This window comes from Thalassophryne amazonica, chromosome 1 (genome assembly GCF_902500255.1).
Source record: "Thalassophryne amazonica chromosome 1, fThaAma1.1, whole genome shotgun sequence".
In the NCBI taxonomy this organism is placed as follows: domain Eukaryota; kingdom Metazoa; phylum Chordata; class Actinopteri; order Batrachoidiformes; family Batrachoididae; genus Thalassophryne; species Thalassophryne amazonica.
In genome coordinates this window covers 11491983-11515174 of record NC_047103.1, presented here as the reverse complement: position 1 = coordinate 11515174, position 23192 = coordinate 11491983, and the positions used below count along the sequence as shown (strand labels likewise).

The following is a 23192-nucleotide window of genomic DNA, read 5'->3' as shown; positions in this document are numbered from 1 at the left end:
AGAGATACCGTGACGAGATCCTGAGGCCCATTGTTGTGCCATACATCCAAGAACATCACCTCATGTTGCAGCAGGATAATGCACGGCCCCATGTTGCAAGGATCTGTACACAATTCTTGGAAGCTGAAAATGTCCCAGTTCTTGCATGGCCGGCATACTCACCGGACATGTCACCCATTGAGCATGTTTGGGATGCTCTGGACCGGCGTATACGACAGCGTGTACCAGTTCCTGCCAATATCCAGCAACTTCGCACAACCATTGAAGAGGAGTGGACCAACATTCCACAGGCCACAATTGACAACCTGATCAACTCTATGCGAAGGAGATGTGTTGCACTGCATGAGGCAAATGGTGGTCACACCAGATACTGACTGGTATCCCCCCCCCAATAAAACAAAACTGCACCTTTCAGAGTGGCCTTTTATTGTGGACAGTCTAAGGCACACCTGTGCACTAATCATGGTGTCTAATCAGCATCTTGATATGGCACACCTGTGAGGTGGGATGGATTATCTCAGCAAAGGAGAAGTGCTCACTATCACAGATTTAGACTGGTTTGTGAACAATATTTGAGGGAAATGCTGATATTGTGTATGTGGAAAAAGTTTTAGATCTTTGAGTTCATCTCATACAAAATGGGAGCAAAACCAAAAGTGTTGCGTTTATATTTTTGTTGAGTATATATTTCGGCTGAGTTTAATGGGCTTTATTTCATAAATTTCAACACAGAAGCATGAATTTTTTTCAAAAGTGATGCAGCACCAGAAGCATGGGGACTCATGATTTATTTTGTTTAAAACTGAATCATTTTCACATTTAGGCAGAACTACAGTAAAAGTTTCACATTGGAAAAAACTGGTTGTAGCATCAAGGCAACACTGACACCAAGTGGTCATTCTGGAAAGTTCAACAGCATCCTGAGTTCACATGAAACCAGAGCAGAAATGTGAGCTCAACAAGATCAGCTCACAATCAAACAGCTACTCTGTACTTACCATGATTAAAAAAAACATAAATTACCCTGTGATCCACTGGTCGTTATTAAAGTAACTAATGCTGCAATGACTTTAAGGGACTGAAAATAAATTTTATTTTCATGGTCAAAACAGGATAAGCTGATAACTTGATGCTACAACAAATGCTCTTGTCACATTCATTCAGTGTGTGTGTGTGTGTGGCAGAAAGACTGTAAAAAAGTTTAATTCAGTCCAGAACTGAAACGGTTTTAATTCAGATCTAAGACCACGTGTGTCTGTGTGTCCCAATTCATTCGAAAAAGACAAAAGGTGTGAACTTACTGCACTGGATGGGGACGCCTCCTGGACCGGTCACATTGGCTGCTTGTGGTCCCTTCCTTCCAAACACAATGTCAAACTGGACCTTCAGTCCTTCTTCAACACAGCAGTTTTTGTCCAGGATGGTTCCTTATGACAGCTGAGTGATGGACAAAGACATCCTTTGTTGTGTCCGTCCTCTTAATAAACCCGTAACCCTCCTTCTTGTTGAACCACTTGATCCTACCTGAGATGTTTGATTGAAGGATTTTATAATCCATTGAAGCTTCAGCTGTTGTCCTGGATGCAGTCTTCCCATCAGAAGGACATGCCATGAATTAATAGAAGAATTAAAAAAAAAAAAGTCAGTTTGGACTTTAAATCTATGCCTGGTGATCTTGTCTGTCAAATGACAGCCTGGCGTGGTGTTTTTTTGTGTGTGACGTCATGCGCACACTGTTGGCCACGTCATTGTCTTCACCAAAATGTAACAGGTCTTTTGATTTTATGAGTTGTTGTTCGGTCTGCTGTCTGAATGGAGGTGAAATGTTTACTGTTTTGGTAAAAACCTCCAGATCCGGGGACCAGGATTAGATAGTTTTTTTCTGATTACATCAAACTTTGACTTAGTTTTCCACCGAGGAGAGAACAGCTCCATCTGCAGGAGGATGACCCAGATTAAATATAGGCCTTTATTTTTGTCTTTAATTATTTCTGTCCTGCTTTAGAATTCCAGAAGATTGCCATGGCAACGGCAATAGGATTCGCCATCATGGGCTTCATCAGTTTCTTTGTCAAACTCATTCACATCCCCATCAGCAACATCATTGTGTGAGTATCAGTGTTAGTTAATTAATGAAAAAAACTAACAAACCTGAATGTTCGGCTTCACGAGGACGTGAGAACCAGTTTTAATGTTTGTATTCACTTTTACAAAACGAATACAAACAGCTGTTGCAACAGCAAACAGCAGCTGTTAACAACAAAAACAGAACATTCTTCAGATTTGTGCACTTGTTTTATTGCTGTTTTTCACATTATTTAACAGACTTTAAATAAATTTTGTGTTAATTTGTTGCAGTTACAGTAGAAACAATTCACACAGAAGTAAATAAACATAATTTAGCTATTAGAAAGTAGGAGTTTCCTTTACATTCTGACATTTATTTTTCCTCTTCAGGAGCGGCTGAGTTTTTGACAAATGTATCTCCACGTGCAGTGTGATGTGTTTTTAGTGCAGCGGCAGATATCAGAACAACCACAGACGCATGTTGGGAAGGTACAAATACAACTGTAATCGGCTGCGAGGCTGCCTGAGGTTAAAAAATATAAAATAAGGCTGTACCACAATTTTGTAACAATGAAATTATCCAGAAATTTTGACAAATTACTGTTAAGAGGTAAATAATGTTCCATATTTGCTTATTTTCTTCTTTTTGAAGGCAAACTGACACTTTCTAATTCTTTTCTGTTGTGGTACAGATGATTCTCTGTGACATGCTGATTGATAATCACATCACAGATGATCAACTGAAATGCAGATTGATGACCGTTCATTTGGAGCAAAGATGGAAACACGGCCTTAATCCACTGCGACAGAATCAAATCTTTTTGGATCTTTTATGAAGATCATTAAAGGTTTGGTAGGTCCTGAACATTTTGGAGGAAATAAATCTTTCCTCCAAATCTTTCCTCCTCATAAATTTAGGAGTAAAATTCAGAAAATTGTCAGAGGATTTTATTCCATGGCTTCATGTTAAATATCATGGTACCTGAACCTGAAAGGGTTTGTGGATGTGTGTCACTGCAGCGCCACCTAGACTCAAGGAAAACTCAGGAAAATAAAACCGTATAAACGGTGAATCCCAGATTGCAGAACTAAGAACACATGTTTTCTTACACGCTTACTGCATTACATTGATATATATATATATATATATATATATATATATATATATAAAGACTGGAATGAATACCTAATTTTTTAAAATCACATACGAACAATTTCTGCAAAATTTGGTTCTTTTAAATAAAATGATTTTTTCCCTCTCATATGTCATTCTTATAAATTTGAGACATTATATTTTCACAGAATAGAATTTTCTCACAGGCTTTTTTCTCACAAATGTCTGAAGTTAGAATCTTTGAATATGTTGTTTTTCTCTTAGCTTACTGACTTTATTCTCTTTTTTGTTCGTGCACATTTGACTTTATTCTCAGATATTTTTTTTTCTCAAATTTATAAACTTTTAGAAAATATCAGGTTTTTTCTCTTAAATTTATTACTATTCTCAGAAATGTATAATTTTTTTAAGTTTGAGTTTTTCTTCCAAATTCATGACATTACAATCTCAATATTTTTTCACATACATTTCTGACTTCAGTCTGAGAATCAGTTTTTCCCAAAAATTTGACATTGTTTTCCAACAAATTTATCATGTTATAATCTCAGTATATCAGATTTTTCTTCTGAATGTATGACTTTATTATCACAAAATGTTACATTCTTACATGTTCGAATTTTACAAATTTATATGATCTCAGAATGTTTTTAATAAAACAAATTTGATGTTAGAATCTCAGAACAGGTTTTTCTCACAAAAATGTTTTTATTTTTTTATTTTTTATTATTATTTCAGTGGTGTCCAAATTATTCCAGAAAGGGCCGAGAGGGTGCAGGTTTTCTTTGCAGCCACTGACTCCAGCAGGTGATTTCACTGATGAACTCATCCCACCTGCTCAAAGGGATGTTAATCAGTGAAATCACCTGCTGAAGTCAGTGGCTGCAAAGAAAACCTGCACCCTCTCGGTCCTTTCTGGAATAATTTGGACACCACTGGATTATTTTCTCATTATTTTCTTACAAATTTATGATTCATTGCAACGTTCTGACTTCATAATCTCAGAGAATATCTGATCTTTTTTTCCCCTCAGAGAAAATGTTTTTCTCACAAATTTCTGATATTATTTTCTCAGAAGATATCTGAGGTTTCTCTTGTAAATTTGCAACTTTAAACTCAGAAATTCTGTAGTTTTGTTTTTCTTAAATATAACAACCTCTTGTTTTATCTGGACCTGCATTTGTCATGAGTTGTCTTTCTGCAGTGGAAATTGGATGTGTGTTCTAACAAACACCACAGTAACGACAGACTCAGGCCAGTTGTTAAAGTTTACAGTTTTGGTGTACTTTCAAAGTCTCGTTCGTGAAAATCTGAACTTGAGTACTTGGCATCGACACATGGTTTGGCTCCATGTTCTTCGCTGAAAACCGAAACTGTAACCCGGTGAGGTTTCAGTTCTGATCCGTCGGGTGTGCTGGTCATAGTCTGTCCATACAGATGCCCATACTCCACAGCAGAGGCCGGTCCGTGGTCACCGTCACAGACCTCCTGGGCTTTCCGGGGCCGACAGGCTCGTAGGTGTTGGACGTGCTGACTAGTTCACCAAACTGCAGGACCTGATGATCTGTACAGAGGACACGGAATGATGAATGAATGAATCATGAACAGTAAAAGTGCACATTAGGTTAAATTAACAAACAAACGTGGTGCCAACAGACAAAAGTTGGACAATGAATTGTCTCTCCAGTCAGCTGTCGAAGCCTATAACTAGCCTATAACTCTGACACAATTCTCCTCCAACTGCAATTTTCTTTGCGTAAAATGAAAATATAAACAGAATACAATGATTTGCAAATCCTCTTCAACCTATATTCAATTGAATACACTACAAAGACAAGATATTTAATGTTCAAACTGATAAACTCTGTTGCTTTTGTGCAAATATTTGCTCATTTTGAAATGGGGGCCTGCAACACGTTTCAAAAAAGCTGGAACAGTGGTATGTTACATGGGGATGAGTGAGTGCACCACTGTCTGTATCTGTTCAACCATCTAAATTATCTGTATCCATATCGGTACTCGCAGTAGGCGGGGCCTAAACTGGAAGTGGGTGTGGTTTAACCAGAAATGGCTGGGGCTTAAATCAGTACATTAGCCTGAAATTGATATGGATTGATCAGAAGTTGCTATATTTATTGTTTATTTGAGAACTATTTCCAGAACAACCTCAAAATTGAGTTTCAAATCAATGTTTTTGATCACAAAGTAAGAGAACCATTTGCAGTTTATTTTTATAAACTCAGAACATGAATATTCTTAAGTGTATGAATAAATAACAGAACAGCCTCAGAATTGACATTCAATGGTGTAGGGAATTATGAATGACTTATGCATGAAGAAGAGTTGTCATACTCAACACAACTTTCTTTTTTAAATTTTATGATCAAACTGATTTTTTTTTCAATTATTTATTTATTTTTACTATCTAATGTTCTTGGCATTTTTTCCACACAAAGTTAAACAAAATTGATTAAGGTGTGTCTGTGTCTTGTGTGTGTGCATGTGTGTCTGTTTGTGCATGTGTGTGTGACTGAGTGACTGTGAGAGGGAGAGAGAGGTTGTTCGACTGACAAATTTATTTTTATGAACTGCAGTGAGAAAGTATCAGATACTGCATGGAGCCATATTCAATAAAAAACATTAATATAGGCTACTTTGTGTGTTCAGCTACATGTGTGTAAGTGGTCTGTAAGACTGTTTATTTTTTAATGATCTGTGTGAACTTAGTGATTCATGCAAACATCCAGTGATGGCAAACAGGGAAATAACATGTCAGCCTCGTTCACTGTATTCTTCTCAAAAGCACCGTGTTCAGTAGGAGCAAAGTTTTCCAACTGACTTTATACCACCAACAAAATGAAGAGCAAACAAACAATTAATAAATAAAAAACCTGACATGAGTGGAGGCAGTGACCGATGCCACATGAGCCGTTTTAAGGTCTGTCGTGTCAAAAGCACCACGAATGATACGAAACAAGTTCACCAAGTAAATTGAAATATCAGACAAATGGAAAAAGAGGCGAGCTGAAGAAAACTTAGAGTACTGAGAGCAACGTGAAGCAGAATCCAGCCAAGCACACAGAGAGATCCTGTCTGTGTGTGTGTCTGTGTGTGAGAAGCTGGAGGGAAAAGTGTCTGTTTTGGGAGGGACAGGCGCTGTGGGTGACTGGCCAATCACAGAGCGTGAAGACAGTCAGTTAGCCAATCAGGATTTTCCTTCAGCACAAGCACAGATATTGAAGTTTTATGAGTTTATGAGTTTTATTCAGATTATGCTCGTGCTCGTCAAAAATGCTTTATCAGTACCGGATACTCATCTGAAATGTGTATCCGGCTCAACCCTAATGTTACATCACATTTCCTTCTAACAACACTCAATAAGTGTTTGGTAACTGAGGACACTAATTGTTGAGGAATTCTTTGCTATTCTTGCTTGATGTACGACTTCAGTTGTTCATCAGTCCGTGGTCTCCGTTATTGTATTTTACGCTTCATAATGTGCCATACATTTTCAATGGGCGACAGGTCTGGACTGCAGGCAGGCCAGTCTAGTACCATGCATTCATTTACTATGAAGTCACCCTGTTGTAACACATGCAGAATGTGGCTTGACATTGTCTTGCTGAAATAAGCAGGGACGTCCCTGAAAAAGACGTTGCTTGGATGGCAGCATGTGTTGCTCCAAAAACTGGATGTACCTTTCAGCGTTGATGGTGCCATCACAGATGTGTAAGTTGTCCATGCCATGGGCACTAACACACCCCCATACCATCACAGATGCTGGCTTTTGAACTTTGCGCTGGTAACAATCTGGATGGTATTTTTCCTCTTTTGTCCGGAGGACACGACGTCCATGATTTCCAAAAACAATTTGAAATGTGGACTCATCAGACCACAGCACACTTTTCTGCATCAGCCTCTACTGGTGGTTGGCTCTCACTGTGGTATTGTATCACTTCCTGTTCCGGAGCACAGCCGTGTTTTGCTGTATCTGTTAGCTGTTTAATCTGCATAGTTAGATTGATCTAGTTAACTAGATAACGATTTGTTTCACAGTGTAATCTTCACGTGCCTTAACTTAAGCACTCCCTCTGCTGAATCACCTCTAAATTATTTACACATTATTTACTTTGTGTGTTTTTAGGAATCCACTAGCTTAGCGCAGCTACTAGCTCTTAGCCGGTTTAGCATGGCGGCTTCTCCTGTCTCTCCCGCACTTTTCTGCTCTGGGTGTGAAATGTTTAGTTATTCCTCGGCCTCCTTTAGCAGTAATGGTACTTTATTCGTAGCTTTGGAGGCCAGGCTGGGCGACTTGGAGACTCGGCTCCGCACCTTGGAAAATCCTACAGCTAGCCAGGCCCCTGTAGTCATTGCGGACCAAGGTAGCTTAGCCGCCGTTAGCTGCCCCCCAGCGGATCCCGAGCAGCCGGGAAAGCAGGCCGGCTGGGTGACTGTGAGGAGGAAGCGTAGCCCTAAACAGAAGCCCCCTGTACACCCCCAACCCGTTCACATCTCTAACCGTTTTTCCCCACTCTGCGACACACCCGACGAGGATCAAACTCTGGTTATTGGCGACTCTGTTTTGAGAAATGTGAAGTTAGCGACACCAGCAACCATAGTGAATTGTCTTCCGGGGGCCAGAGCAGGCGACATTGAAGGAAATTTGAAACTGCTGGCTAAGGCTAAGCGTAAAGATTGTAATTCACGTCGGCAGTAATGACACCCGGTTATGCCAATCGGAGGTCACTAAAATTAATATTGAATCAGTGTGTAACTTTGCAAAAACAATGTCGGACTCTGTAGTTTTCTCTGGGCTCCTCCCCAATCGGACCGGGAGTGACATGTTTAGCCGCATGTTCTCCTTGAATTGCTGGCTGTCTGAGTGGTGTCCAAAAAATGAGGTGGGCTTCATAGATAATTGGCAAAGCTTCTGGGGAAAACCTGGTCTTGTTAGGAGAGACAGCATCCATCCCACTTTGGATGGAGCAGCTCTCATTTCTAGAAATCTAGCCAATTTTCTTAAACCCTCCAAACCGTGACTACCCAGGGTTGGGACCAGGAAGCAGAGTTGTAGTCTTACACACCTCTCTGCAGCTTCTCTCCCCCTGCCATCCCCCCAATACCCCATCCCCATAGAGACGGTGCCTGCTCCCAGACCACCAACAACCAGTAAAAATCTATTTGAGCATAAAAATTCAAAAAGAAAAAATAATATAGCACCTTCAACTGCACCACAGACTAAAACAGTTAAATGTGGTCTATTAAACATTAGGTCTCTCTCTTCTAAGTCCCTGTTAGTAAATGATATAATAATTGATCAACATATTGATTTATTCTGCCTTACAGAAACCTGGTTACAGCTGGATGAATATGTTAGTTTAAATGAGTCAACACCCCCGAGCCACACTAACTGTCAGAATGCTCATAGCACGGGCCGAGGGGGAGGATTAGCAGCAATCTTCCACTCCAGCTTATTAATTAATCAAAAACCCAGACAGAGCTTTAATTCATTTGAAAGCTTGACTCTTAGTCTTGTTTATCCAAATTGGAAGTCCCAAAAAACAGTTTTATTTGTTGTTATCTATCGTCCACCTGGTCGTTACTGTGAGTTTCCCTGTGAATTTTCAGACCTATTGTCTGACTTAGTGCTTAGCTCAGATAAGATAATTATAGTGGGCGATTTTAACATGCACATAGATGTTGAGAATGACAGCCTCAACACTGCATTTAATCTATTATTAGACTCAATTGGCTTTGCTCAAAATGTAAATGAGTCCACCCACCACTTTAATCATACTTTAGATCTTGTTTTGACTTAAGGTATGGAAATTGAAGACTTAACAGTAGTCCCTGAAAACCCCCTTCTGTCTGATCATTTCTTAATAACATTTACATTTACTTTAATGGACTACCAAGCAGTGGGGAATAAGTTTCATTACAGTAGAAGTCTTTCGCGCTGTAACTAGGTTTAAGGATATGATTCCTTCTTTATGTTCTCCAATGCCATATACCAACACAGGGCAGAGTAGCTACCTAAACTCTGTGAGTGAGATAGATTAATAGTTTTATATCATCATTGAGGACAACTTTGGATGCTGTAGCTCCTCTGAAAAAGAGAACCTTAAATCAGAAGTGCCTGACTCTGTGGTATAACTCACAAACTCGCAGCTTAAAGCAGATAACCCGTAAGTTGAAGAGGAAATGGCGTCTCACTAATTTAGAAGATCTTCACTTAGCCTGGGAAAAAGAGTCTGTTGCTCTATAAAAAAGCCCTCCGTAAAGCTAGGACATCTTACTACTCATCACTAATTGAAGAAAATAAGAACAACCCCAGGTTTCTTTTCAGCACTGTAGCCAGGCTGACAAAGACTCAGAGCTCTATTGAGCCGAGTATTCCTTTAACTAGTAATGACTTCATGACTTTCTTTGCTAATAAAATTTTAACTATTAGAGAAAAAATTACTCATAACCATCCCAAAGACATATCGTTATTTGGCTGCTTTCAGTAATGCTGGTATTTGGTTAGACTCTTTCTCTCCGATTGTTCTGTCTGAGTTATTTTCATTAGTCACTTCCTCCAAACCATCAACATATCTATTAGACCCCATTCCTAGCAGGCTGCTCAAGGAAGCCCTACCATTAATTAATGCTTCATTCTTAAATATGATCAATCTATCTTTATTAGTTGGCTATGTACCACAGGCTTTTAAGGTGGCAATAATTAAACCATTACTTAAAAAGCCATCACTTGACCCAGCTATCTTAGCTAATTATAGGCCAATCTCCAACCTTCCTTTTTGTCTCAAAAATTCTTGAAAGGGTAGTTGTAAAACAGCTAACTGATCATCTGCAGCGGAATGGTCTATTTGAAGAGTTTCAGTCAGGTTTCAGAATTCATCATAGTACAGAAACAGCATTAGTGAAGGTTACAAATGATCTTCTTATGGCCTCAGACAGTAGACCCATCTCTGTGCTTGTCCTGTTAGACCTCAGTGCTGCTTTTTGATACTGTTGAATAGGTATTAAAGGCACTGCGCTGTGGTGGTTTGAATCATATTTATCTAATAGATTACAATTTGTTCATGTAAATGGGGAGTCTTCTTCACAGACTAAGGTTAATTATGGAGTTCCACAAAGTTCTGTGCTAGGACCAATTTTATTCACTTTATACATGCTTCCCTTAGGCAGAATTATTAGAAAGCATTGCTTAAATTTTCATTGTTACGCAGATGATACCCAGCTTTATCTATCCATGAAGGCAGAGGACACACACCAATTAGTTAAACTGCAGGAATGTCTTACAGACATAAAGACATGGATGACCTCTAATTTCCTGCTTTTAAATTCAGATCAAACTGAAGTTATTGTACTTGGCCCCACAAATCTTAGAAACATGATGTCTAACCAAATCCTTACTCTGGATGGCATTACCCTGACCTCCAGTAATATTGTGAGAAATCTTACAGTCATTTTTGATCAGGATATGTCCTTCAATGCACATATAAAGCAAATATGTAGGACTGCTTTTTTACATTTGCGCAATATCTCTAAAATTAGAAAGGTCTTGTCTCAGAGTGATGCTGAAAAACTAATTCATGCATTTATTTCCTCTAGGCTGGACTATTGTAATTCATTATTATCAGGTTGTCCTAAAAGTTCCCTAAAAAGCCTTTAGTTAATTCAAAATGCTGCAGCTAGAGTGCTGACGGGGACAAGAAGGAGAGAGCATATTTCACCCATATTGGCCTCTCTTCATTGGCTTCCTGTTAATTCTAGAATAGAATTTAAAATTCTTCTTCTTACTTATAAGGTTTTGAATAATCAGGTCCCATCTTATCTTAGGGACCTCTTAGTACCATATCACCCCAACAGAGCGCTTCGCTCTCAGACTGCAGGCTTACTTGTAGTTCCTAGGGTTTTTAAGAGTAGAATGGGAGGCAGAGCCTTCAGCTTTCAGGCTCCTCTCCTGTGGAACCAGCTCCCAATTCGGATCAGGGAGACAGACACCCTCTCTACTTTTAAGATTAAGCTTAAAACTTCCTTTTTGCTAAAGCTTATAGTTAGGGCTGGATCAGGTGATCCTGAACCATCCTTTAGTTATGCTGCTATAGACTTAGACTGCTGGGGGGTTCCGATGATGCACTGAGTGTTTCTTTCTCTTTTTGCTCTGTATGCACCACTCTGCATTTAATCATTAGTGATTGATCTCTGCTGTCTTCCACAGCATGTCTTTTTCTTGATTCTCTCCCCTCAGCCCCAACCAGTCCCAGCAGAAGACTGCCCCTCCCTGAGCCTGGTTCTGCTGGAGGTTTCTTCCTGTTAAAAGGGAGTTTTTCCTTCCCACTGTCACCAAGTGCTTGCTCATAGGGGGTCGTTTTGACTGTTGGGGTTTTTCTCTAATTATTGTATGGCTTTTGCCTTGCAATATAAAGCACCTTTGGGCAACTGTTGTTGTGATTTGGTGCTATATAAATAAAATTGATTTGATTTGATTTTCCACTTTGCGTCTGTCCATTTCAAATGAGCTCAAATGGCGGCGGCGTTTCTGGATGTTGTTGATGTATGGCTTTCACTTTGCATGGTAGAGTCTTAACTTGCACTTGTAGATGTAGCGACAAACTGTGTTAACTGACAATGGTCTTCTGAAGTGTTCCTGAGCCCACACGGTGAGATCCTTTACACAATGATGTCAGTTTTTAATGCAGTGCCGCCTGAGGGATCGAAGGTCACGGGCATTCAATGTTGGCTTTCAGCCTTGCCGCTTACGTATAGAAAGTTCTCCAGATTCTCAGAATCTTGATTATGGACTGTAGATGATGGAATCCCTAAATTCCTTGCAACTGAACGTTGAGAAACATTGTTCTTAAACTGTTGGACTATTTTTTCATGCACTTGTTCACAAAGTGGTGATCCTCACCCCATCTTTGCTTGTGAACGGCTGAGCCTTTTGGGGATGCTCCTTTTATACCCAATAATGACACTCACCTGTTTCCAATTAGGTGTTCTTTGAGCATTCATCAGCTTTCCCAGTAGAGTAGAGAAGCTTGAATCTTCGACTGGACTGGGTGGCTTGACGCGAGGACGTTTCGCTTCAAATCACAGAAGCTTCCTCAGCTAAAATTCTTGCTCTGGTAGTCTGACTTTTGTCTGACTCTTGTCGAAAAGAACCCAGTCTTTTGTTGCAACGTCCCAATTTTTTTGAAACGTGTTGCAGGCATCCATTTCAAAATAAGCAAATATTTGCACAAAACAAAGTTTAACATTAAATATGTTATCTTTGTGGTGTCTTCAACTGAATATAGGTTGAAGAGGATTTGCAAATCATTGTATTCTGTTTTTATTTACATTTTACACAATGTCCCAACTTCATTGGAATTGGGGTTTTATATATAATGGGATTTATTTCATAACTTTTACTATACAGACACATGATATTTTTGCAAATGTGATGTCATAAAAATGTAGATGTTTAAAAGGCCATAACATGCAGCACCAGCACATAATTGAGGACTTCTTATTCAAATATTCTTTTGCAGACACACACAATTTTTTAAAAATACTATCATTTTGTTTAAAACTGAATCGTTTTCAAATTTACACATTTAGGCAGAACTACAGTAAATGTTTCACCTCTGAAAAAACAACTGGTTGTAACATCAAGGCAACACTGACACCAAGTGGTCATTCTGGAAAGTTCAATAACATCCTGAGTTCACATGAAACCAGAGCAGAAACAAGATCAGCTCACATCAAACAGCTACTCTGTACTTACCATGAAAAAAAAAACATAAATAACCCTGTGATCCACTGGTCGTTATTAAAATAATTAATGCTGCGATGACTTTAAGGGACTGAAATGAAATTTTATTTTCATGGTCAAAACAGGATGAGCTGTTAGCTTGATGCTACAACAAATGCTCTTGTCACATTCATTCAGTGTGTGTGTGTGTGTGTGGCAGAGAGACTGTAAAAAGTTGAATTCAGTCCAGAACAATATATATTTTATTCAAAGGTTCAACAGTAAATCTAATAAAAAAATCCAAATAGTTCTTTTTTCAAAAACTACGACAAAAAGAAACTATTAAATTTTCTAATTAAAAACAGAGAAATAAACATTTATAACAAACAGTTATAACAAATGTCGTTTTCTTGTTCAAAAGTCTTCAGCAGATGTTTTTTCTCTCCGTCAGTCAATTCTGTTTCAGGTTTTCAGAATTTTTGCTGACAAAAATCCACCGACAAGACAAACACCACTGAAAATATAAACCCAAGATTTGTCCATCTTGGATTCTTTTTCTTTTCTAAATTGGGCCTTCTGGGCTTCCAGTTGGTCCTGGAATCGAGCTTCTTGCTCTGTGGCCTTTTGCTTGCAATCAGCTTTGAGGGCTTCCAGATTTCTCTGGTACTCTGCAGCTTTGTCCTGCAGGTTCTTCTCAAATTGTGCCCTCATAGTCGCCCGATCTGCCTCGATGATGTTCTTCACAGCTTCCAGCTCCTCCTCCAGACGCTGCCGATCCTCTTCAGCCTTGAGGAACTTGTCCAGGTCAATCTGTGGGAGGTCGTCAGTGGTTGTGGATGTGGAGACTTGGGTCACAGGGTCACTGGGGACTTGGGTGATGGGGTCGCTGGTGATCTGAGTCACGGGGTCACTGGGGACTTGGGGCTTGTCTCCTTCCACCGTTCTGTTTTCTCTCTTCTTCACTCGATTGCACTCTGTAAAAAGAAAAATGAAACTGTTTTAACTCAGATCTAAGACCATGTGTGTCCCAATTCATTCAAAAAAGACAAAAGGTGTGTACTTACTGCACTGGATGGGGACGCCTCCTGGACCGGTCACATTGGCTGCCTGTGGTCCCTTCCTTCCAAACACGATGTCAAACTGGACCTTCAGTCCTTCTCCAACACAGCAGAGTTTTTGTCCAGGATGATTCCTTATAACAGCTGAGTGATGGACAAAAATGTCCTTTGTTGTGTCCGTCCTCCTAATGAACCCGTAACCCTCCTTCACGTTGAACCACTCGATCCTGCCTGAGACATTTGATTGAAGGATTTTATAATCCATTGTCCTGGATGCAGTCTTCAGACCAGCACCAGGCTGTTGGTTCTTGGTCTCCTTGCTTGTGGTTTCTGCTTGTTTCTCTGAGTTTAGGATTTCTGTTTTTCTGCTGCAGCTGTTGACAGAAAACGGTAAGAAAGAGTAGCCAGCTTCCACCTAAAGATGCTTTTTTCCCCACTGTGTGACAGTCAACACTGTGGACATGTCATAAAGGCACAAATTAATATTTACCTCACTTTATGACATCATCACTGTGGTCATGTGACCAGGAGAAAGATGACATGTAAATTTCCATTAATTTTTATAAGCAACAATAAGTGTAACCAATTCTGCAAACTACTCAGTCGAAATCACCCCAATCTCCAGCTGGGTCCATAAGTATTTGGACATGGAGAATTGTTGTCATTTTGTCTCTGTCCACAACACAGTGGAGCTGAAATGAAACAATCAACAGATTTTTTTTCAGTGTAAACTTTCAGCTTTAATTCAAGTTGATTCAACAAAAACATCTACTGAGGAATTAGACATTTTTTACAGGTCCCTCTATTTTCAGAGACCATAAGTAATTGGACAGACAAAATATAATATTATTTTGAATAGAAATAATCACTTTTCCAGACAGTTTTCTTGAGACAAGTCAGCAGATGGACACAACCACTTTTCAGGAAGTCATTTAAAGATCATGAAAAAGACACTGATGTCACATCTCGCCACATCCAGCATATCATGAAACCACCTTGTGTCCTTTGGTGGCAACCAGTCAGGCAGAAAACTGATCCATCCCCACATCTCTAAAGTAACCATCTATCTGCTGCAGTCAGATGAACCGTAGGCATGTCCTTTGCCTTCTGGGGCACCTGTGTGCTGAATCATACACAGAAAAACATGCCACATGGCACAACATGTCAAAAGTGACTCTCCCTCAAAATGCAAATAATCCACTTCATTTGAGTCTCTCTAAGTAACTACTCATCTGATACCAAGTCCTTCCAGCTGTACTCAAGGATCTCTTACTAGACCAAGACCCAAATACATCCCGTTGTCATCTTTGGTCACCGGTTAGCATCTGAGTCTCACAACCATACAGTAAGACAGGAAGTACCAGGATCTTAAAGACTTGGACCTTCATTCAGCTGCAAAGGCATCAGCATCACACCTCTGACCAGAGACCTCCTGACTCCATGAGCTCCTCTCAGGCACCTCTTGGTCTCAGAGTCTGAGGATCCCGAGACATGGTGCACTCTGTGTGTGTGTGTGTGTGTGGTTCTGCACAATCATTAACACGGCATAAATGTTATAGTCCATTACGTGAAAAATATAAACATTCATGAAATTTCAAGAAAGTGGCCACATTTATGTAAAAGCCAATAAATCTTGAATGGCAATGATTTTTATAAGACACATATATTTCCAATAATTACACAGTGAAGTGAAAGCACAAAACAAATAAAGTCACTGTTCAGATGATGTTTGGAGATCTGTCAAAGGCCAACTGTATCTACAGAAAATCGAGAGCCATGGTAACTGTGGAGCATCATTAGGGGGAAGAAAAATCCTTCAATGTACATCTTCTCTGAACATTTCTGTGGGCTTCAAACATAATAACCTCAGATGGGAATGCTGTAAATATGCAATGAAATCTACGACACGGAAAAACATGAATTCTGAGGATTCCATCTGCAGTCTGTAGCAGATAACTCCTTAAAATTTATGCCCTTAATAAAAAAATCTTGCTCTCTTGTGAGGAATGAAAAGCTAATTAATCACACGTCCTGACTGAGCAAACACAACAACTCAACATCAAGTATTCCACACGATTAGTCCAAAGCAACATTTGATAATTGCGTTGTGTCCACATCATTTGGAAGTGACAAAACACGGCGAGCAAAGGAAGGAAAAAAAAAGAGTTTGATGAATATGAAAATGACAAAAACAGTATTGGAGCAATTACTTTATGCAAAGGCTAAAATGAACACAAAGGAACAAAGACGGCAGAGAAGGCGAGGAATCATTTGTCCACAGGCGCCTGCACGCACATCAAACGCAGACACACACAAAAAAGTCATATTCCTCTTCAAAGACTGCCAAGCGAGACTGGTATTAGAGCAGCTCAGAGAGTAAAGTGGATGTGACGGTGGGGAGCAAGAGAGCAGGGCCACGCTCACTTTTTACACACCGGCTGAATGAAAGCTCTCTGTCCCTCTGTGGGGCCATGCTCCTCCACCAAGCTTCAAACCCAGCACAGCCACCACTGCCAGGTCCCCAAAGCCTCAGTGGTCCACATGGGCTCATTCCACTCTGAAACAAGAAGGTCTACCAGAGGACATACCTCCACCTCCACCATCCTCACCAGATGCCCGAACTACCACAGCTGGCTCCTTTCGATGTGAAGAAGCAGCTGCGGTACTCCGTGTTCCTCCCAGATATTTGGGTTTCTGATCCTGTTCTGAAGTGTAAGCCCAGATACACGACAAAGGAACCTCATGTCCGGCGCTCGTGCCTGCAACTTTGTTCTTTGGGTCATTAACCAAAACCTGTGGCCATAAGTGAGGACAGGAGAGTAAATTGACAGGTACAGTGGGGAAAATAAGTATTTGACCCCTGTCAGTTTTGCAGGTTTTCCCACCTACAAAGAATGGAGAGGTCTGTAATTTTTATCATAGGTACACTTCAACTATGAGAGACAGAATCTAAAAAAAAAAAAATCCAGTAAATCACATTGTATGATTTTTAAATAATTAATTTGCATTTTATTGCATAAAATAAGTATTTGATCCCCTAGAAAAACAGAGCTTAACAATTGGTACAGAAACATTTGTCTGCCATTACAGAGGTCAGATGTTTCCTGTAGTTCTTGACCAAGTTTGCACACACTGCAGTAGGGATTTTGGTCCACTCCTCCATACAGATTGTCTCTAGATCTTTCAGGTTTGGAGTTTCAGCTCCCTCCAAAGATTTTCTATTGAGTTCAGGTCTGGAGACTGGCCCGGCCACTGCAGGACCTTGAAATGCTTCTTACGGAGCCCCTCCTTAGTTGCCCTGGATGTGTGTTTGGGGTCATTGTTATGCTGGAAGACCCAGCCATGACCCATCTTCAATGCTCTTACTGAGGGAAGGAAGTTGTTTGCCAAAATCTCGCAATGCATGACCCCATCCATCCTCTTTTCAATACAGTGCAGTCATCCTGTCCCCTTTGCAGAAGAGCACCCCCAGAGTATGATGTTTCCACCCCCATGCTTCACGGTTGGGATGGTTTTCTTGGGGTTGTTCTCAACCTCTAAACATGGTAAGTGGAGTTGATTCCAAAAAGCTCTATTTTGGTCTCATCTGACCACATGACCTTCTCCCATGCCTCCTCTGGATCATCCAGATGGTCACTGGTGAACTTCAAACGGGCCTGGACATGTGCTGTCTTGAGCAGGGGGACCTTGCTGCTCTGCAGGATTTTAAACCATGACAGCATCATGTGTTACTAATGTAATCTTTGTGACTGTGGTCCCAGCTCTCTTCAGGTCATTGACCAGGTCCTCCTGTGTAGTTCTGAGCATTCTCAGAATCATCCTTACCCCACAAAGTGAGATCTTGCATGGAATCCCAGACCGAGGGAGATTGACAGTCATCTTGTGTTTCTTCCACTTTCTAATAAATAATCATAACAGTTGTTGTCTTCTACCAAGCTGTTTGCCTGTTGTCCTGTAGTCAATCCCAGCCTTGTGCAGGTCTACAGTTTTGTCCCTGGTGTCCTTAGACAGCTCTTTGGTCTTGGCTATGGTGGACAGGTTGGAGTGTGATTGATTGAGTATGTGAACAGGTGTCTTTTATACAGGTAACAAGTTCAAACAGGTGCAATTAAAACAGGGAAAGAGTGCAGAATAAGAGGGCTTCGTAAAGAAAAATTGTGTGAGAGCCAGAATTCTTGCTGGTTGGTAGGTGTTCAAATACTTATTTCATGCAATAAAATGCAAATTAATTATTCAAAAATCATACAATGTGATTTTCTGGATTTTTTTTTTTAGATTCTGTCTCTCACAGTTGAAGTGTACCTACGATAAAAATTACAGACCTCTCCATTCTTTGTAGGTGGGAAAACCTGCAAAACTGACAGGGGGTCAAATACTTATTTTCCCCACTGTACTTCAACATTCTCGCTTTCTGGCTCAGCTCCTTTTCCACCACGACGGTCTGATACAGCATCCATAGAACATCAGATGCTGCCCCAATCCATCTATTGATCTCACGCTCCAACGTACCCCCACTTAGAAACAAGACACCAAAATACTTAAACTCTTCCACCTGGGACAGTAACTCACCTGCCCCAGAGAGGACAGTGTATCCCTTTCCGTCAGAGGACCAGGTCTCAGGTTTGGAGGTGCTTATTCTCATCCCAGTCACTTCACATTATGCCTCAAACCTACTCAGTGCAGATCAGAGGTCACTGCCTCCAACAGTGTAAAGATGCAGATAAAAAATAAACATCCTTAAAACCAGAGAGTCCCGTGGAACAGCCCAGCACCCTTGGAAGATGTGTTCGTGACATTTTATAATGACAACATCCCAACATCTGGATAATGACAGAATACGTACCATCTCCAGAACAAAATACTGCAAATTCCAACAGAAATCCAACAAAAACACAAGAGATCCTCTGAGGTAAAACACGGCTCCTTCACTTGCTGACCACGTCACTCACAGGACATTGTTCACGACTGGCGCAGCCGACCACCATCAACCCGAGCAGGCTCACCTACTCACGGGGGTACCTGTTGGAGTTACGTCATGTATCCCTCCAAACCAACAGCATACCCCAGGAGTCACTTCAGGAACAAAACCCAAAACGCATATGAAGGAAAGGGGGTTCCAGAGGAGGAATACGGAACAGATTGAGAGGGAGAGGCAGCCAGCTACCGTTACCTGCCATAACGCTGTCAAATGTCAGATCATTAAGACGGAGGAACTTTCTACACTCATCAGATACGACTCAGACTATCGGCAAACCAGTCTTTTTTGTTTCACAGAGACGTGGCTTACTGGAGATGTGGATTTTCACCTGGATGATTTTAACATCATTCGCTTTGACAGAGATGCGGCGACAACTCGGAAGTCGACTGGTGGTGGATTCTGCAGAGCTGTTAACAGAAAGTGGGCAACAAACTTTACAGTCAGAGAGAAAGTGAGCTGTAAGCAATATGAGCTGATGACTGTGTCCTTCAGACCTCACTATCTACCCCGAGAGTTTTCTCAGATTACCATCACGTTAGTGTACATCCCAGGACCTGACTTCTATCTAGCTGCTGAGCACATCGCTGACAGATACAACAGAGCAGTCAGTCCGACTGGAGAGCAGCCAGTGTTTCTTCTGGGGGATTTTAACAGGTGTGACATTACAAGTCATCTGCCCAATCTGGAACAATATGTCACAACTCCCACCAGAATGCAAAATATACTGGATCTGTGCGTTGGTAACATCCCTCATGCTTACATCTCTAAATCCCGTCCACCTCTCGGCTGCTCTGACCATAATGTCATTCTTCTACTGCTATTCACTACTCACTATTCAAAACAAGTGCACCCATTAAAAAAATCCATCAAGGTCTGGAATAAGGAAACAGCAGAAACACTGAGAGGCTGTTTGGAGCTGACAGACTGGGACATGTTTTACATTTTATTGTGTGAGGATGCCGTCACATCCACAAAACAAATAATTATTCACCCAAACAATAAAAAATAGGTTACCAAGGACATGAACACCTGCCTGGTTAAGAAGAAAAAAGCCTTTCTGCAGGGAGATAAGCTTGGGGTGAGGAAGCTGGAGAAAGAGTTCAGGAAGCAAGCTAGGCTTGCTAAAATAAACTACAAGAACAAGGTGGAGCAGAAACTAGCTTCTGGGAATGCAAGGTTGGCGTGGCAGGGTTTAAACACCATGATGGGCAGAGCCCCCAAACCTGCAGTGGTTAATTCCACAGACTCCATCTCCTTCGCAGAGCAGTTGAACATCTTCTCACGGTTCAACAGTAGCAGCACACCAACCACCTGAACTCCTCCAACTCCCATCTCCCCCCTCCAAACCCTCAGTATTGATGAACAGCTGGTGACCTCCATCCTGCAGAGAGTCATCCCACACAAGGCAGTGGGCCCTGACAGGCTCAGAGGCAGGGTGCTCAAAGAATGCTCGTCTCAGCTGGGTGGACCTCTTGCCAGGCTGTTCCAGCTTCTCCTGGATTCTGGCTCCATTCCCAAGCAATGGAAGGAATATTTCATAATTCCAATTCCCCCAAAAACACTTGCTAAGGAAAAGAGTAGCCTTAACATCAGTGCTGTGTAAATGTATGGAGAGGGTCATGTGTAAACACCTTATAGACCTACTGTCGGACAAACGGGACCTACTCCAGTTTGCCTACAAGGCAAAACGAGTTGTGGAAGATGCAAGTCTCACTCTTTTAGACACTGTCACCAAACATCTGGACTCTGCACACCCACACACAAGGATTTTATTCATGGACTTCTCCTCAGCTTTTAATACCATAAATACAAATAACCTGCTGCACTGTCTCTCTGACCTTCAGGTTCATCCCACACTGATTTTATGGATTAACAGTTTTTTATTGGATAGACCACAACTGGTGTTTTTAAATGGTTTTAAGTGAACTAAGCTGGTTTTAAAAACAGGACTCCCACAAGGCTGTGTTTTATCTCCTATTCTCTTCTCTGCTTATACCAGTAACATCTCCTGCAGCACTGAATGAACGACTCTTTTTAAATATGCAGATGACATGGCTCTGGTGGCGCACTTGACTGACACTAATGCTCTGTCCCACTACCGGCTCACAGTCAGCAACTTGGCCCAGACATTTTCTGAACACTCCCTGGAACTGAACATTGCTAAGACCAAGGAGCTGTACTGTGGGGGCAGAGACAAAACACCATCTTCACTGTTCCAGCTACTCAGCATCCAAGGTCAGATGGTGGAGCAGGTTCAGTCATTCAAGTACCTCGGAACAGAGATCGACACCAGCCTGTCACACAGTAACACTGTCTATAAAAAAGCACAACAGCGTTTCCACCTGCTGAGGAAACTGAGGACCTTCCATATCAGCAAGGACATTTTAACTCTGGTCTATAAATCCCTCATTGAATCATTCCTTATGTTCAATATCTCATCATGGTACAATTTCCTTACTATCAAACAAAGAAATAAGTCACTATTAGTCATGCAAGCAAACTAGCTGGTTCACCTCAAACCCCTCTGCCTGAACTATACAGTCGCTGAGTGATCAGGAAAGCAATCCTGATCACTGAGGACCCCTCCACCACTCCTTACAGTTATTGCCATCAGGCAGGCGGTACAGAGTTCCTCTGGCCCCCAAAAATATTTATAAGAAATCTTTCATCCCCTCCGCTGTAGCAGCCCTTAATAAGACCAGACAGATGCTTGTGCTGTCAATCAATCAATCAATCAATCAATTAATTAATTTTTTGGTGAAGTTTTGTGTGAGTATTTTATGTGTTTTTTGCGCCAGTTGTTGAAGAAGAATTTGTGACCTTTGTGAGACAGACAATAAAGTTTATTCTATTCTATTCATATTTTTAATGTTAATTTACTGTCTTAATGTATTTATAAATTGTTTAGGTTCATGTTATCATATACACACACTATTATTATTATTATTATTATCATCATCAGTATTATTATTATTATTTTATTATTACTTCTATTTTGTCATTGGATTTTTTAAATGGACCATAATGGAAATAAGTGTTTTCACTTTCTTGTGTCATCCATGTATTTTAATGTATTTACAATATTATGGACTTATGTATTATGTACATTAAACTTACTAAATAAAATCAAGTACACTTTTAATATAAATATGATTTAGCACCCCCTGCTGGAATGGTGTGTGATTCCAGAATGTAGTTAGCAACATCCATTGTTGTTAGCTAGTAGCTTCTCCAAAAATATTAGTCCTTTCAAGGTTACGTTTTGGTGGTGTTCATCCTTGACCCAAAATACATAAGCATACCAAATGGCAAATGTCAGCTCTTCCTAGTTTCTCTGTGATCGAAGTTACACTCATGCACAGAGAGCTTTTTGTCTTTTCTGCATTTTGCCGCAAGCAGGTGCTTCTAATTTTAGACATGCAGAAACAGAGATGTGGCATAAGACATCAAACACACTACACTTTTCAGTCACGGTAACCGCAACATGAGACTTAACTAAACTGACTAAACCAAGTGAACTACAAAAACACAATAAATCAATAACACTAACAGCACTGTTAAACTACAATAAACCCCAAACTCACATGGTGCATTGCAGCACAACACCCACTGTTTACTGGCTAGCTAAAATTGCAAATTTCTCCAAAAAAATTTGTCCTATGAACTTTGTGTTTCCACAGCGTTCATCCTTGACTCAAAATACGCAAGCATGCCAAACGGCAAATGTTAGCTCTCCGTGGTTTCTGCTTGATCAAAGCCATATGCACACACGCATACAGAAGCCACTTGGCTATTATTTTATATATATATATATATATATATATATATATATATACACACACACAGTAGTGTTCCGAATAATAGTAGTGCTATGTGACTGAAAAGATTAGTCCAGGTTTTGAGTATATTTCTTATTGTTACATGGGAAACAAGGTACCAGTAGATTCAGTAGATTCTCACAAATCCAACAAGACCAAGCATTCATGATATGCACACTCTTAAGGCTATGAAATTGGGCTATCAGTAAAAAAAGTATAAAAGGGGGTGTTCACAATAATAGTAGTGTGGCATTCAGTCAGTGAGTTTGTCAATTTTGTGGAACAAACAGGTGTGAATCAGGTGTGCCCAATTTAAGGATGAAGCCAGCACCTGTTGAACATACCTTTCTCTTTGAAAGACTGAGGAAAATGGGACGTTCAAGACATTGTTCAGAAGAACAGCGTAGTTTGATTAAAAAGT

General features: G+C 40.5%; 1 protein-coding gene across 1 annotated transcript in view; it reads right to left on the bottom strand.

The window, feature by feature from the left end:
* Positions 1 to 4095: 4095 nt before the first annotated feature.
* The window catches only part of tpk1 (thiamin pyrophosphokinase 1), a 213176-nt gene continuing 194079 nt past the window's right edge, over positions 4096 to 23192 (bottom strand). The window contains exon 7 of the mRNA XM_034182347.1: positions 4096 to 4742. Within this exon, the coding sequence (XP_034038238.1) occupies positions 4597 to 4742 (146 nt within the window). The 3' untranslated portion in view covers positions 4096 to 4596. The remainder of the gene's footprint in view (positions 4743 to 23192) is intronic.